The 17,001-nt window shown below is 37.6% G+C and overlaps 1 protein-coding gene across 7 annotated transcripts in view; it reads right to left on the bottom strand.

The window, feature by feature from the left end:
* The window catches only part of RALGAPA2 (Ral GTPase activating protein catalytic subunit alpha 2), a 329,247-nt gene that overhangs the window by 162,627 nt on the left and 149,619 nt on the right, over positions 1-17,001 (bottom strand). For all 7 annotated transcript variants that reach the window (XM_017541502.2, XM_017541500.2, XM_017541496.2 and 4 more), the window contains one exon: positions 5,296-5,424. In XM_017541502.2, coding sequence (XP_017396991.1) covers positions 5,296-5,424 — 129 coding nt within the window. The remainder of the gene's footprint in view (positions 1-5,295; positions 5,425-17,001) is intronic.

The raw sequence follows: 17,001 nt of genomic DNA, 5'->3' as shown, positions 1-17,001 counted from the left end.
TTCCTTCATTTTTTAAAGGCCGAGTAATATTCCACTGGAGATATGTACCACATTTCCATTATCCATTTCTCTGTCAATAATTTAAGTTGCTTTCATATCCTGGCTACTGTGAATGCTGCTGCACTGAACATGACAGTGCAGACATTTCTTACACACACTGATTTCACTTCCTTTAGATACATACCCAGAAGTAGGACTGCTGGGTCATATGGTAGCTCTATTTTAAAATTTTTGGGAAACCTCCATGCTGTTTTCGATAATGGCTATACCAATTTACCTTCCTACCAAAAGTGTACAAAGGGATGAAAATGTCTAGAAAAAACGGTATGAGTAGCACACCCAGTACCCAGCCATTCACTAACCCACATATTCATGTGCAGTATTTGAAAACAGAATTAAAAATTGATTCGTGGCTGTAACATTTATTCCTACTATCATACTTCAGGCAGAGAGTTAAGAAAAAGGTATATAATACAATGTAACATTGATATATGGTTGAAGACCAAGCAAATTCAATGCCTTCAAAAAGCTTAAAAGGTACTCATGTCCCTTTTATTGCAGTTTCAAAGAACATAACACTTTTTTGCTTTATTGAAAGCTAGTTTTGTATTTTATTCTTTCCGAATTTTTTGAAGCACATTCCTTGTTTGTATTTCAGTACTTCCTTCCCTTCACATTTTCTAGTTTGTGTTTTTCCAGGTTCTGGTTATTTTTTGGTTGATATTTATTTTCCTACTTTGGCAACGCACCTTTAATGTGAATTTGACCTTTACATTTATCTTTACACCATATTTGATTTGAGTATTTTGTGTTGATTCTTTTTTTCCAGCTTTACTAAAGTTAAATTAATAAAAATTTATCTATTTAAAGTATATACAACATAATGTTTTGATATACATACTGATCTATATCAACATGTTTTTAACTTATGTCTTTGGGAATGTGTTTGTTGTGATGCCAAATCTCATTCTAGTTTTTTCTGTCAGAGGCCTCAAATAAGGAAGAATCATCATTTGGTAAGTGGTGATCACAGAGGGAAGAGACCAATAAATGGAAGTTATATATTGCAATCTGGGCAGTATATAATGAATTCAAATAAAAGTCAGGGTTTTTTTTTTTTTTTTTTTTTAATGTGCACAAGAGTTCTCTTTCCTCTACATCCTTACCAGCACTTATCTTTTGTGTTTTTGAGAAAGCCATTCTAACAGATGTGAGGTAAATTACCTCATTGTGATCTTAATTTGTATTTCCCTAGTATCTTGAGCATTTTTCATATACAGCAGTTCCCTCTTATTTGAAGGGGATACATTCCAACACCCCCTCAGTGGATGCCTGAAACTGTGGATAGTACCAAACCCTATGTATACTATGGTTTTTGCGATACATACATACCTATGAAAACATTTTAATTGATAAATTATGTACAATAGCAAACACTTGGAACCAACCCAAATGTCCATCAACAACAGACTGGATGAAGAAAATGTGGCACATATACACCATGGAATACTATGCAGCCGAAAGAGAAGGATGAGTTCATGTCCTTTGCAGGGACATGAATGAAGCTGGAAACCATCATTCTCAGCAAACTAACACAAGAACAGAAAACCAAACACCACACATTCTCACTCATAAGTGGGAACCAAACAATGAGAACACATGGATACAAGCAGGGGAACATCACATACCGGGGCCTATAGGGGGGTGTGTGACTAGGGGAGGAATAGCATTAGGAAAAATATCTGATGTAGATGACGGATTGATGGGTGCGGCAAACCACCATGGCATGTGTACACCTATGTAACAAACCTACACATTCTTCATATGTACCCCAGAACTTAACGAATAATTTTTAAAAAATCAGGCACAGTAAGAGATTAGCAATAACAGCTAATAATAAAATAGAACAATTATAACAATATGACAGCATCACCACTCTTCTGCTTTGGGGCCATTATTATGTAAAATAAAGATTACCTGAACACAAGCACTGTGATACCACAACAGCCCACCTGATAACAGCTATGGCCACTAAGTGACTAACACGCAGGGGTAGCAGATACCACGTGGATCCACTGGACAAAGCAATGATCCATGTCCTGGGCAGGATGGGCCAGGATGGCTCAAGGTTTCATCATGCTAGAATTATTTCTAGAATCTTCCATTTAATATTTCTGGACCACCATTGATTGTGGTAACTGATATCAGAAAGTGAAACTGAGGATAAAGTGGAGCTACTGTACTATTAGCCAACTGTATGTCTGTAAGGTCACTTTAAATAGCCCATCTAGCCATGCTGGCAGAAAATGACTACCATGTGTAATATCTCTAGGAAGGCCTCCAACATTTTTACAGGAAACTCTCTTGGCAAATCATGAACACAGTATTGGAAGTTCTGGTCAGGCCAGTCGGGCAAAAGAAATAAATAAAGGGTATTCAAATAGGAAGAGAGGAAGTCAAATTATCTCTGCTTGTACTAACATGAGTGTATATTTAGAAAACCCCATCATTTCAGCCCAAAAACTCCTTGAGCTAGTAAGCAACTTCAGCAAAGTCTCAGGATACAAAAATCAATGGACAAAAATCACACCAATAATAGACAAGCAGAGAGCCAAATAATGAGTGAAGTCCCATCCACAATTGCTACAAAGAGAATAAAATACCTAGGAATACAACTTATAAGAAATATGAAGAACCTCTTCAAGGAGAACTACAAACCACTGTTCAAGGAAATAAGAGAGGACACAAACAGATGGAAAAACATTCCATGGTCATGGTTAGGAAGAATCAATACTGTGAAAATGGCCATACTGCCCAAAGTAATTTATAGATTCAATGATAGTCTCATCAAGCTACCATTGACTTTCTCCACAGAATTAGAAAAAGCTACTTTAAATTTCATATGAAACCAAAAAAAGCCCAAATACCCAAGACAATCCTAAGCAAAAAGAACAAAGCTGGAGGCATCACACTACCTGACTTCAAACTATATTACAAGTCTATAGCAACCAAAACAGTATGGTACTGGTACCAAAACAGATATGCAGACCAATGGAACAGAACAGAGGCCTCAGAAGTAACACCACACATCTACAACCATCTGATCTTTGACAAACCTGACAAAATCAAGCAATGGGGGAAAGGATTCCCTATTTAATAAATGGGATGGGGAAAACTGGCTAGCCATATGCAGAAAACTGAAAATTAGACCCCTTCCTTATTCCTTATACAAAAATTAACTCCAGATGGATTAAAGATTTAAACCTAAGACCTAAAACCACGAAAACCCTAGAAGAAAACCTAGGCAATACTATTTAAGACATAGGCATAGCAAAGACTTTATGACAAAACACCAAAAGCAACTGCAACAAAGGCTAAAATTGACAAATGGGATCTAATTGAACTAAAGAGCTTCTGCGCAGTTAAAGAAACTATCATCAGGGTAAGGCAACCTACAGAATGGAGAAAATTTTTGCAATCTATCCATCTGACAAAGGGCTAATATCCAGAATCTGCAAGGAATTTAAAGCTACTAAAGAAACAAACAAACAAACAAAACTGCCCCATCAGAAAGTGGGCAAAGGACATGAACAGACACTTTTCAAAAGAAGACATTTATACAGCCAACAAACATGAAAAAAAGCTCAACATCGCTGGTCATTAGAGAAGTGCAAATCAAAACCACAATGAGATACCACTCATGCCAGTTAGAATGGTGGTCATTAAAAAGGCAGGAAACAGATGCTGGAGAGGATGTGGAGAAATAGAAATGCTTTTACACTGTTGGTAGGGGTGTAAGTTAGTTTAATTATTGTGGAAGACAGTGTGGCGATTCCTCAAGGATCTAGAACTAGAAATACCATTTGACCAGCAATCCCATTACTGAGTATATTCCCAAAGGATTATAAATCATTCTACTATAAAGACACATGCATATGTATGTTTATTGCAGCAGTGTTGACAATAGCAAAGACTTGGAACCAACCCAAATGCCCATCAATGATAGACTGGATAAAGAAAAAGTGGCACATATACACCATGGAATATGATGCAGCCATAAAAAAGGATGAGTTCATGTCCTTTGCAGGGCAAACAATTTATTTTAAAACCAAGGGCTTGAAGTTTGAATTTACCCTGCAAAGAAGAAATAAATAAAGTGAAAAAGTAATCACATACCAAACAAGGTTTAGGTTGTTGGATGGCCACACTGACTTCAATACCAATCCCTTAGCAAATAGTAAAGCTAATTTTATTTATACCATTTGAAGGGGCAAAAATTACTCTGAATACGTAACAGCTTACAGAGCACAAATGGAAAAGGCCCCTTAAATTTGAATGCATAATGGTATTCCCTTGAAAGGCATTAAGATATTGCTTTGGCCATGTACAGTGGCTCACACCTGTCATCCTAACACTTAGGAGGCTGCAGTGGGAGGATCATTTAAGTCTAAGAGTCTGAGACCAATCTGAGCAACATGGAGAGACTCCAATCTCTACAAAAAATTTAAAAATCACCCAGGCATGGTGGCATGTGCCTGCAGTCCTAACTACTCAGGAAGCTGAGGTGGGAAGATCATTTGAGCCCAGGAATTTGAGGTTACAGTGAGCTAGGCATGATAGCATCATTGCACTTCAGCCTGGGTAGAGAATTAACGAGACTCTATCTCTTCAACAACGACAAAAACAAAGTAAAGAAAAATATACTGCCTGAATAGCAGAGGTAAATGTAGACAGTAAAAACAAATTCTTTTTGTAGCCCTTACTGATCATTTAGTCCACTTCTAATTTTTTATTACAAAAATTCTGCCCAAGTATTCCGACATGTTATTAGGAGAATACATATTCACTTCTAGTTAAGATTTTAGTGTTCTAATATTTTAACAAAATATTTTCTATGAGACTTATAATAACGAAGACTTAATTTAAAAAGAATTCTTACTGCTAATGTACACTTTAACACTCCCTATTTTAGACATTTGTGTCTGTGCCTCCATTTACTAGAAAATGCTAGTAAGATTCTAAGAGACAAGTCCTGCTTCTGACTGTGTAAATGTGCTGAAATATTAGTGAGGATATGATTTCTCACACTTTGGCCTTTTGATGAAATGCCTTTCCAATACCAGTGTGTCATCTTATCCCACAATTTCACACATCAGCTGCCAGGGTATCTACCCTGAGAGCCCAGTTTCACATTGCACTAATGAGTCAACACCTGTTAAGAGTGGAGAAATCTGAACCTTGTTAGCGATTGTGAAGCCTCCTGGGAGCTGGGATGCTGAGCATTGTCATACTCACCGTCAACATGTCTGTGCTAAGGACCCTGGCAGCGGCCGTGATGAAGTCCCCCACCAGCATTGAGAAGCCAGGAAAACCCAGGGAGAAAAAGCGGGGTGGGCAGTGCCTTATGATGGTATTTAAGATATCCTAAAAGGGAAGGTAAGAAAATACAATTGTAATGTTCAAGCACAAAATTGCAAAGTAGTCAGTCTGTAGTGTTACATATGACCACTGTATAATAATCTAAGAGAACAGAGATCACAGAAAATTTTCAGTGAAAGTGATATTGCAAACTGAGTTACTCCAAGGGTTATCGTACCCATTTTAAAGGTGAGAGATTAGAGACACCAAACTGTAAGATGAATTATCCAAAATCTAAATCATGACTCTGAGACTAGACATTTCCTATGTCTTCCATGTAAAGGTAGGCTCCTTGGACAGGCTACAGGAGTGATGAGGTGAATATGAAACTAAAACCCTCAAGTATCTATCATTGAAAGAAAATGCATCCTGTCTTTGGCTTTCAATTTGCCACAGTTAAAGCACACAGTTACTTTAAAATATCTTAAAGTAGGCAAAGAGACGGAAAATTTCACTCTTCAGATAGTTTTATGTGCTAAGAAATGGGAATATGGAGAGTGCTCAGGTGATGCTGTAATCAGTGAAATGCTAAAGTCAAGGAGCCAGCATGGCTCTGAGTATAGGGATGATCTCACTGTAAGTACAAAGTGCAATAGTAGTAGCCTTTTGCACAGAGTAGCAGTGTAAAGAGCATCATCTGCCCCAGACACCTTGTGTCCCTGTGTCTGTATTGGCCTCTCATTGATGGCTAGATGGCTCCTCACCCCCTCAGCTCTGTTCTGAAGCAGATATCTAATTCCTGCTTGTGGTAAATCAGGGGTCCACCATGGGACAGCATTCATGCCATCCATGGCCAGGCCACATCTCTGAAGCCATATGTGCAAGAGGGTGCGCATGTGTGTGTGTGTGTGTGTGTATGTGTAACAGGAATTAGTAAGAAAACCAAAAACCACAAACTTCTTTTATGCAGCTGTTGGTCATGTACATTAATCAAAACATGCACTGAAGTACAGTCATGTGTTGCTTCATGACAAGGATACATTCTGAGAAATGTGTTGTTAGGCAATTTCATCATCTTATGAACATCATAGAGTGACTTACACAAACCTAGATGGTAGAGCCTACCACACATCCAGGCTATGTGGTATGGCCTATTGCTCTGAGGCTACAGATGTGCACAGCATGTTACTATATCGAGGTCTGTAGGCAATAGTAACACAATGGAAAGTTCTGCATATCAAGCCACATCTGGACATAGAAAAGGTTGAGGAAAAATACAGCACTACAATCTTACAGGACCACCATCATATATGTGGTCTGCCACTGACTGAAATGTCACATGACTATACTATAGTTATGTGACTTGCAGTTATACAGTGTCAATATAAGAGTAAGAAGCAAAATAAAAACACATACACACACACAATCCTACTTTATTTTCTTAGATTTCAGTGTGGTTATCTAAAAAATCCTTAAAAATAATCCTGATTTAATTCTATCAATATCACTAGAGCAACGTGGTAGTAACATGCTAAGTTCTAACATGTTAAGTCTGTCATAAAAATAACCTCACTTAACAACTTACCTTCTTAAAACATTTACATGTGTTCACAAAACATTTTTTCTAAGACTCTTTTTTCCTTACATGGGTCTTAGTTTCTACAAATCTTGCCATTTACATTCTTAAAATTACTGTATAATGCTTAATTCAATAGAGTTCACATATGGTAAATAGCTTAACAAGTATTAAAGTTTTAGCATTTCAGCAGACTTTTTTCTTACACCAGAAATAAACAGATAAATAGATAGATAAGTAAAAAAGGAAGGAAGGAAGGGAAAAAAAACATGAACCATGCTTCTTCCAGGTTAATGTTTAAGCCTGCTTTAATCACGTCCTTTGATACACTTTAAGGTCCATATCAGTCAAGGCAAACATTCTAAGGGACTAAGCAGATGGATGCTGCAGTTTAGAAAGTGTGTGGTAAACTCAGGATCCAAGAGTAGAACAAAAGATCCACCTTTTTCATAATTAAGCCTCTGATTAATGCCCTGGGCTCCTCACCACACACCTGTAATTACTCACAGAGGTACTCATTGTGCTGGGCCTTGTCTCGGAATATCAGGCATCAAGCTATCCGGCAGCAGATGGAAGCACATTTCTGTTGACATATGTTGCAATGAAAGGATTCGTGCAAACCTGGCTAGCAAGGTAGCAGAATGCCATGCATTTGAAGATTAATAATGCAAACAACCATGATGTTAACTTTGTTATGTTTGTGTTAATTCCATCTGTTGAGGCGTGGAACTAAACCTTGAAGCTTGTGGGCTTTAAAAATCTTTAGTACATACTTGAATCAAATAAGCCATTTTCACCATTGGAATTTAGAGTTTTAATTTAAAAACACTTTTCTAGGCTAAATTTATGGGAATTACGAACTAAATCCTTTAACAAGCTAACATCACAATTTATAAATGAATCCATTTTGCCTCATAAGATTTGTATGTGTAAAGGCAATGATCTGTAAAATGGGGCATTCAAAAAAATTACTAAGTTGCTATACTGATGCTAAAGATAGCAGATAGACACATAGCTGAAATAAAGTCACATGGCTCTCCCTCTCCCTGGACCTCAGCCAATCACTTCAACGGAACCTGCTACTATGGGCAAGAAGGTTGGAAAGAGAGGGCAAAATAACAGATGGCTAGCCTACCCTACCCTGCCACCCACGTAAGACAGTGCCCTGAGGAGATGCAGCGCCTGTGCAAAGTCGCCAAAGACAGCACTGGGGGAGGGTAAACGGGGGGTTAAAGAGGGACTATGTGACCAGTTAGCCAAATTATGGCCATATGCCTGCTTATGTTGCTTCTCCGCACTGAAATGGAACAACTCAAAGACTATCTTTGTGATAACATGTTAAAATTCGGAATAACCACGTGGCACTCAAAGAAGAGCAGCTACATATTCCCAATAGAGGGACATTCACAAAATGTCCTACTTATTTCTAACTCAGTAGAATCCTCTCTTCACCTTCCCCACCATACAGTAAGATCACAGTTCTAACAGGAGCAATTGAAGAATAGAATAAAAATCTGAAACCTTCTTACGCCTTCCAGGACTTTATATATACATGGGGCAGGATGATGCCCTCCAGATATCAGTCATTCATGTGCAGCCCGCATGCCTTTTGCCGTCTCCCTGTCCAAAGTGAACCTCTACCTAATAGGTTTTTCTGAGTGACTCATGTTTTTATTTTTTTTATTTCCATAGGTTTTTGGGGAACAGCTGCTGTTTGGTTACATGAGCATGTTTTTTGGTGGTGATTTGTGAGATTTTGGTGCACCCATCACCTGATTTGTAGTCATTTATCCCTCACCCCCACCCACACTTTCCCCCAAGTCCTCAAAGTCCACTGCACTATTCTTATGCCTCTGCATACTCAGAGCTTAGCTCCCACTTATGAGTGAGAACATATAATGTTTAGTCTTGCATTCCTGAGTTATTTTGCTTAGAATAATGGTCCAATTATCCTGAAAAACCTATGTGTATCCTTTCTCATAAGTAAAAAGTAACTCAAATAATATAATGACAGTAACCAATGTGGCTGAATTTTTGCTAAAAATACCATCTTCTGATGAAGTCTCTGGGTTTGAGACCAGCTCTCCTTGTTAAACAGAAGCACAGAATGCAATGACAGGGTGGTGTGAGACAAGTTCTTCTCTCAATTCCATCTGGCCTACCTAAGAATATCACAAGGACCTGCGGAGAAGAGGAATCACACTACTGTGTGATTCAATACTAATCAGCGCTGCCTCCACTGGGATGGCTAGTGAGAAACAGCCCGGCACTCTGGTGCAGTGAAAAGAACTCTAGAACTGGGACCATAGCCTTGTGTGACTGTGGGCATATCACATCATACCTAGAGCGTATGCTTCTCTTCCATAAAATGGAATGATACTCCCTTACGGAGCTGTATCTAATGGGATAGGAGATAAGAACATATGCCTTTGCAAAATGAAAAGAGCCATAAAGAAGTAAATAGAGTAGGAAGTAAATAATTATTTTTCAAAAAGAGAAGGACTCTGAAGGGTTTTACTTTGTAGAATTTACTTTGTAGGTGTAGATTGTATAATTCAGTGAACTATTATTTTGCTCATCTACAGAAAGAATATTTTAAGATATTTCAAAGGTGGCACAAACAAGCCTCTTAGATCACACATTATCCCAGAAATTTAAAAGCTCCACAAATTAGTGCTTTCAAGCAACACCGTTAGCAAAGCATTACAGCAATTAGCCATAGTGTATATAATTTACAAGGCAAATAATGAAAGAAAAACAGGAAAATTATCATTTTAGATTTTCTAGGATTCATTTTTCTAAGTAGTTCTAGAACTTAATACAAACAAGTTCAAGTTAGTATCATAGCAAGAATTAGTTTGTTTTTCACACATTAAACAGACTAAACAATAAATAATAAGCAAAATAAAATTAGTTTTATTCTTTAAAGTTGAACATAGGAAACACAGACAAAGATCTTTCACATGGTTTTGTTCAAAGAAACTAAAATTCGTTCTGCAAAATGTTGCAATATAGTGAACAGATCACCAAACTAGTGTTTTTTTCTCCTTCTGGTTAAAAGTCCAAGTGCATACTATATACATTGAGTGTGTAAAGATCACTAAGATGATAATTGTGAATTTGCAGCTTATCAGAAGATTCTGGTTATGAGAAAGTAACTGGCGAGAACATCTGTCTCTTATCACTGATCTTGCAAAAAAATCAGGTAATTCAAATAGAGGCGTGTTGTTTCCTTTCCTTCAAAGCACAGTTCTATAAACACAAACCATATTCAGCCTGGTAAATGAATCGCTTTAATTGAATGCTATGTACACAGTAACTGGAAAAACCATAAGTGATAAGAAAAACATATGGTGATGGCAACAGAAATCGGTTTATTCATTTTGCATAGTGTTGTTTCTTTAGTTCCCTTATAATTGACCTCTAGAGCGATAAATGTGTAAAATAATTTTGTTTATTATGGCTCCAAACCTTCCAACAATTACACAAAATGAAAATTTAAAAGGAAGGATTCATTCTGGAAGCATTTCCTTTGTTTACATAATGGCACAGCTATAATTTAGTGCTCGTGTTGTTATGGAAAATAAAAAAAGGGCGATTACAGGCCATTTCAATTCAAAATATTGCACAGTGGTGTCAAAATGGGGGAAAATGTTCACTTTAAAGCAGTTTAAAATGGATTAACCCTATAAACAAAAACATTTCAACATGGCATTCTATAAAACACAAATGTTCAAGAAGTAGCCATCCTCCAAACCATATTAGAAATATTGCAACTGTACTTTCACACCAATTACATATATATTATTCACTTAATATTTGTTCAGGGCCCAGCAGATGATGGTTGTAACACAATAGCCAGCCATCTGTCTCCCTGCCTTTCCTTCGTGGACTCGCGCCTGCTTCTCAAGAGCAAACAGATCCAGTTATTCCACCTACAGCCACTCCGTCCCTCTACAAGGCCAGACACAATCATCAAGAAGTAAAACCTGCATGTGAAAAATCACTCAATTCCTCATTTAACTTTTTACTTAAAGTAAACTAAAACACTACACAGTTAGATGACTTCATCACTGTTTTTCAAGAAGACGGCTGTCTTTTACCTAGGAAATTCCATAGGAAGTTCTTTTATTTAGTAAAGAGGGGAAAGTTGGGATCCTTTATCCCAGTAATCTGGTTAACAAAAATATATGATTCATTCTATACTTGGGTAATTAATTATAAAAATGTGAATGCAGAGAAATACATTTAACACTAAATATGAATATAAACTTTAAGAATGAAGAAGTAGCCAGGATCCTGTAGTACCTGAGGGCATATTTTTAAGTGTTGGTTACTGCCTGCCTGCCGCAGTTCATAAATGCTGAGTGATGAGAAATTTTTACTTACCAGAAGACCAGATCTGAAGAGACCTCAAAGCTCCAAGTCCTGATTCTCTCATTTCTGTTAGTGGGTCTCTGCTCCTTCAGCTTTGGGCACAAGGACATACTTTACATACTACAAGCTGTTAACCTGGCTTCTGATTATTAAAAAATAAATCAACATGGCCCTTTAAAAAAAAAAATCAACATGGCCCATTAAAAACAAAACAAAACAAACAAACAAACAAAAAAAAACCACAGCAGAGCATGGCACCAATGCTTCATTTCCAGAAAAGTCACTGGGAACAAAAAGTTAGCAGAACAAAGCTGAAAATTACTTTTATGATTGGGGCCAAATAATACGTGGTATATGCTTTACATTATGTGTTAAAATGGCTAACTTGGTGCATCTGTCTGGGAAAAAAAGCAGAGATCTTTACAAGAGTTGTACACAACGTGATTTCTTGGAGTACAACTATGTTCCTGATGCCAGGAGAAATATTACAGGACTGAGTAATCGGGTTCTGCACCTGGAGAATCAAAATCGCCTAGTGGCTGGGCATTGTGGCTCATGCCTACAATCCTAGCACTTTAGGAGGCTAAGGTGGGAGGATCACTTGAGCCCAGGAGTTCAAAACCAGCCTGGGTGACATATCAAGACCCTGCCTCTACAAAAAATTAAAAAAAAAAAAATAAGCCAGGTATGGTGGTATACTCCTGTGGTACCAGCTACTTGGGAGGATGAAGTGGGACAATCACTTGAGCCTGGACATCAAGGCTGCAATGAGCTATATTTGTAAGACTGCATTCCAGCCCAGGCAACAGAGAGAACCTGTCTTAAAACAAAACAAAATGCCTAGAACTTTTCACCAGCAGAACTGCTATAAAGAAGACTGAATTTCCTTGACAGCAACATGCAAAAGGGAAAGGGAATGGGAAACGTGCAACAAACTCCTGAGGCCACGGGAGCTGCTCTGAGCATTTGCACAGTATCAGGATTTCAGGAGTGACAGAGCAAGTGGACAGATGGCAGAAAAAGGCATTATGATGCTCAAGCCCAAAAAGAAAACCTTGAATATTTTTCCTAACAGCTTATCTACAAAGAAAAACTTGGCTGGACTTTAAACAGTGAAGATTGACTGTTCTGCTTCAGAAAATGTGGGATATAGATTTATTTACTTATTTAAGGAGCACTGCACATTAATTATTTTTATACTGAAGTTGATAAGTCACTAATCCGTCTACACTGCTTTTTTTTTTGGTAATAGCTTTGAGATATATATTCATATATAATGAAATTCACCCAAGAAGTATACAATTCAGTAGTTTTTAGCATATTCACAGAATTGTGCAGCCATTACCACTAATTTGGGAGCATTTTCATTACCCCAAAATGAACCCACCAGCAGCTGTTCCCAATTTCTCATATACCCAGTAACTGGCAACTACTTGTCTACTTTCTGTCTCCATGAGTCTGTCTACCCTGATATTTCAGAATTCAGAATCTTAACAATATATATAGCATTATGTGTCTGGTTTCTTTTACTTAACATGTTTTCAAGGTTTATCCACATCATGGCACAGAATACTTTATTCCTTCTTGTGATCAAATCAATATTCCATTGTATTGATATACCATATTTTGTTCATCTTTTCATCAGTTAATGGACATTTAAGCTGTTTCTACCTTATGGTAATTGGTTTTAATTTGAATTTCTCTGGTGAATAATCAGATGTTCTTCAACATCATTATTCACCAGAGAAATTCAAATTAAAACCAATTGCCATGAGTATCTTTTCATGTTCTTCTTAGCCATTTTTATAACTTCTCTAGAGAAGTTTAAGTCTGTATCTTTCACCCATTTTTTATTTGGGCTGTCTTTTTATTGTTGAGTTATAAGATTTTTAAAAAATTTTTAAACTTTCATTTATTTGTTTATTTTTGAGACTAGCTAATAAGGCTGGCTAATTTTTGTATTTTTGGTAGAGATGGGGTTTCACCATGTTGCCCAGGCAGGTCTCAAGCTTCTGGCCTCAAGCAATCCACCTGTCTCAGCCTCCCAAAGTGCCGGGATTACAAGCATGAGCCACCGCGCCACGCTGCATAAGACTTCTTTATATGTATTCTGGATACCAGATCAAATATATAATTTCAAATATTTTGTGGGTTTTATTTTCACTTGTTTGATAGCATCTTTTGAAGCACAAAAGATTTTAATTTTGATGAAGGATAATTTATCCATTTTTTCTTCTGTTGCTTGCATATTTGGTTTCATATCTAAAAGGCTATTGACAAATCGAAGGTCGTGGCGATCTAGTCCTTCCCTTTCTAAGAGTTTTACCATTTTAGCTCTCATATTTTGGACATAAAACCATTCTGAGTTAATTGTGTATATGGCATGAGGTGGGGGGTCCAACTTCGTCCATTTGCATGTGAGTATCCAGTTGTCCCAGCATCATTTGTTGAACTGACAATTCCTTTCTGATTGAATTGCCTTTGGACTCTTGTCAAAAAATCAGCTGACTATGGGCATATAAGTTTATTTCTCAATTCTCAATTCTATTCCATTGAACTATATGTCTAACCTCTTACCAGGACCACACTGTTTGGATTACTCTAGCTTTTGGTGAACTTTTGAAATAGAAAACTAGTAATTCTCTAATTTTGTTCCTTTCTGAGATGGCTTTGGTTATTCAGGATTCCCTGCAATGCTGGAAGAAACTTAGGATCAACTTTTCCATTTCTGCAAAAAACACCATTGAAATGTTGATAGGGATTGTACGGAATCTATATATCAGTTTGGGGAGTACTATTATCTTAACAATATTAGGTTTTCTGATCCACAGATACTTTTCCATTTATATAGGTAGTTTTTAGTGTCCTACAGCAAGGTTTGCAGTTTTTAGTGTATATACCTTGCAAGACCTGGGTCAAATTTATTTCAAAGTATTTTATTCTTTTTGGTGCTATTGTAAATAGAATTGTTTTCTTAATTTCATTTTCAAATTGTCCGTTGCTGTTGTATAGAAATACAGTTGATTTTTATATATTGATCTTGTATCCTGCAACCTTACAGAATTATTTACTAGCTCTAGTAGGTTTCTTTTTTTTTTTTTTTTTTTTTCAAGTAGGTTTCTTTTTTAAGTGTGCGTTTATTTCATGAGGTTTTCCAAATACAAGATCATATACTCTGTGAATATACATAACTTTCATTTCCTTTCCAGTCTGGCTTTTATTTCATTTTCTTACCTAACTCCCTGTCTGGAATCTCTGGTACACTGTTGAAAAGAAGTGGTGAGAAAAGACATTCTTGTCTTGTCCCTGATCTGAGGGAGAAAATCAGAGTTTAAAATGGAAATGCCTGTTATTTCTTTGGTGGGAAGAAAGCCAGAGCCTATGATGTGGCAAACAAGCCCAGAGCAACCTTTTTGCAAAATATTTTTGGAGTAGCAAATGAGTGCTGTCTGCAAGGATGCTCAGAGTGCTGTGAGATCAGAGCCTCTAAGAAAAAACTGTTTCTCCATCACATGAATCAGCTCTCTCCCCTAGGCCCAAGTCCTTTGCTACATGAAAAAAACACAAAGCCCCTTTTCTCTGGCCAACATAACACCCTGCCTGAAGCCCACGGATGACGGGGGGCTACTGTCTTTCACGTGTGTTTTCTAAAATGGGCATTTCAGAGCTCACTAAAGAGACTGACAGGGAGATGTCAAACCCATTAAAAAATTCTGGCACATTTATGATTCCATAAGATAAGAAAACTGTTGTAGGGTCGTGGAGAGAAGTGACTAACCAGCTGCACCAATAGTGCCTTGAAGGTGCCACGGTCTGACTATGTAATGACTGTCTTAGTCATGACCCTGATAAGCTTCAAATCTACACCATTACAGTTTGTACAACAGGCTGCCTTAATGAGGTTGATGCAGATGCTCAAGGGCAGTTATTAAATCCTCACAATGAGATTTTAGCAAATGAGGGCTTCAACAAGTTGTTGCCAGCAAGTGATAACAGTGGAAGTGACTCAGCTGCATCAGATTCGTGTGTAAGGTGCTTTGAGTGTTAGACGCTGGTGCAGCACTCCAAAAGCAGATTGGGCCTGATGGCCAAAGCTCAGGATAAGTCTACACAAAAAGGCATTTATACAGCACCAAGGAAGTTACTGCGGGCTGGGGATGAGGGAGGGCTAGGGTAGGAAAATACTAAAATCTTTTTCTGAGGTGCCCAGCTGCTTATCTCAGAAGAGGCTAAACTGAACCAAGTGTCTCTGCTTGTCTCCTCCACCCCCTCCTCTATGGCTTTATATGTTCTCTAGCAGAAGGAAAAGCAGGGTCACTGCCATCACAGATAAAAGGATGGGCAAAAATGCACTTATAGTGCATAATCATATAAGTAATATTAAGGTAAGAATTGCCAAAATGAGTCAAATGTGCACACACAAAATTAATATAGGTACTGCAGAGTCAGGGAACTATACCTTTCCCAGGTTTATTATTCACTCTGTCTCAAGAATGCATCTCCTAGAAATACATTCTTCTTAGAATATTAAAAAGAAACTCTTGGGTGAAACCACAGACTTAACATAGTCAGGTGTTGCTTAAGGTCATGGCTGCAGGGGCACAGTAAAAATTTAATTGACACTGCCAATGATGCCAAGTAAAATAATCTTCTCATTCTAATGTTAGAATCTAGATTAGGACCCAACTGCCCATAATGTTACCCCAGAATGAAGTAGAAAAAAACAGTGGGGAAAACACACCCCTACTGAATTTGGGTAACAAAGGTATTTAATTTATTCCTTTGGAACCATAAAACTTACAAAAGAGATCCAAGAGAACATCATTCGATCTTTTCATTTTACAGACATGGAGAAAGACATCAATCAAGGCCAGAACTACAGTTAGCAGCAAGGTTTAAACGCAAACCCAAGCATGGTCCTGTTCCTTGCAGGAAAGGAAAATGTTAAGTCAGGGTCAATGAAGCAGCATTTGATATTTGTGAATAATGGGCCTCGTATATAGTGCATAGCACTACTTTGAGGACTTACTTAGTTTTAAAACCTGAATTCTTCTTTCATCTCACTCACTTTGCCTAATAATCATTGATTAAAAATGCAAATAATACCTTTCAAAGCTATACTTTCAAGTGAAGTCAATAAATGATTGCTACAGCTTAAAAATATGCTTCCAAAAAGAAACACGTAACTCCTACCCTCATAGAAATATTATCAGATGAGGGAACTGGCTCATAAAATGCTATCTTCAAAATAAAGACAGGTCTTCCACCAAAGCCGTCTTCTTAGGAAATTACTGGGCATGAGGGGTAAGGGGGGAACTGTGTGGGGAGGGTGGGGCAGTGAGGGGAAATTCATTAGAAAGATCTTATGGAAAAAAAACAAAAAGAAGTTTACCAGGATTCCAGCAACAAATTAAGATTCCTATTCTTCCCTCAAAATGAACACTAGAGAACACCAGTTCTCTGTGGCTTCTGTGCTCATTTGTGATCTCAACTCTGCTTAAAAAACAAACAAAAAACACCTCAGGGCTTCTAATGCCATCATAGACTAGCATGTCCCATGCATTTAAGCATGCTTCTTTCTTATGTGTTGAAATCAGGAAGCCTGGCTCTCAGGTTTGGGTGAAAACGAGTCTGCTTCACAGCACTGAATTTTGCCAGGATGTTTCCCAACCTATGCCTAAGAACCGATT

This window comes from Cebus imitator, unplaced genomic scaffold, assembly GCF_001604975.1.
Source record: "Cebus imitator isolate Cc_AM_T3 unplaced genomic scaffold, Cebus_imitator-1.0 Scaffold134, whole genome shotgun sequence".
Lineage (NCBI taxonomy): Eukaryota > Metazoa > Chordata > Mammalia > Primates > Cebidae > Cebus > Cebus imitator.
Note: the sequence above shows the minus strand (reverse complement) of the source record. Positions and strands in the feature narration are given on the sequence as shown.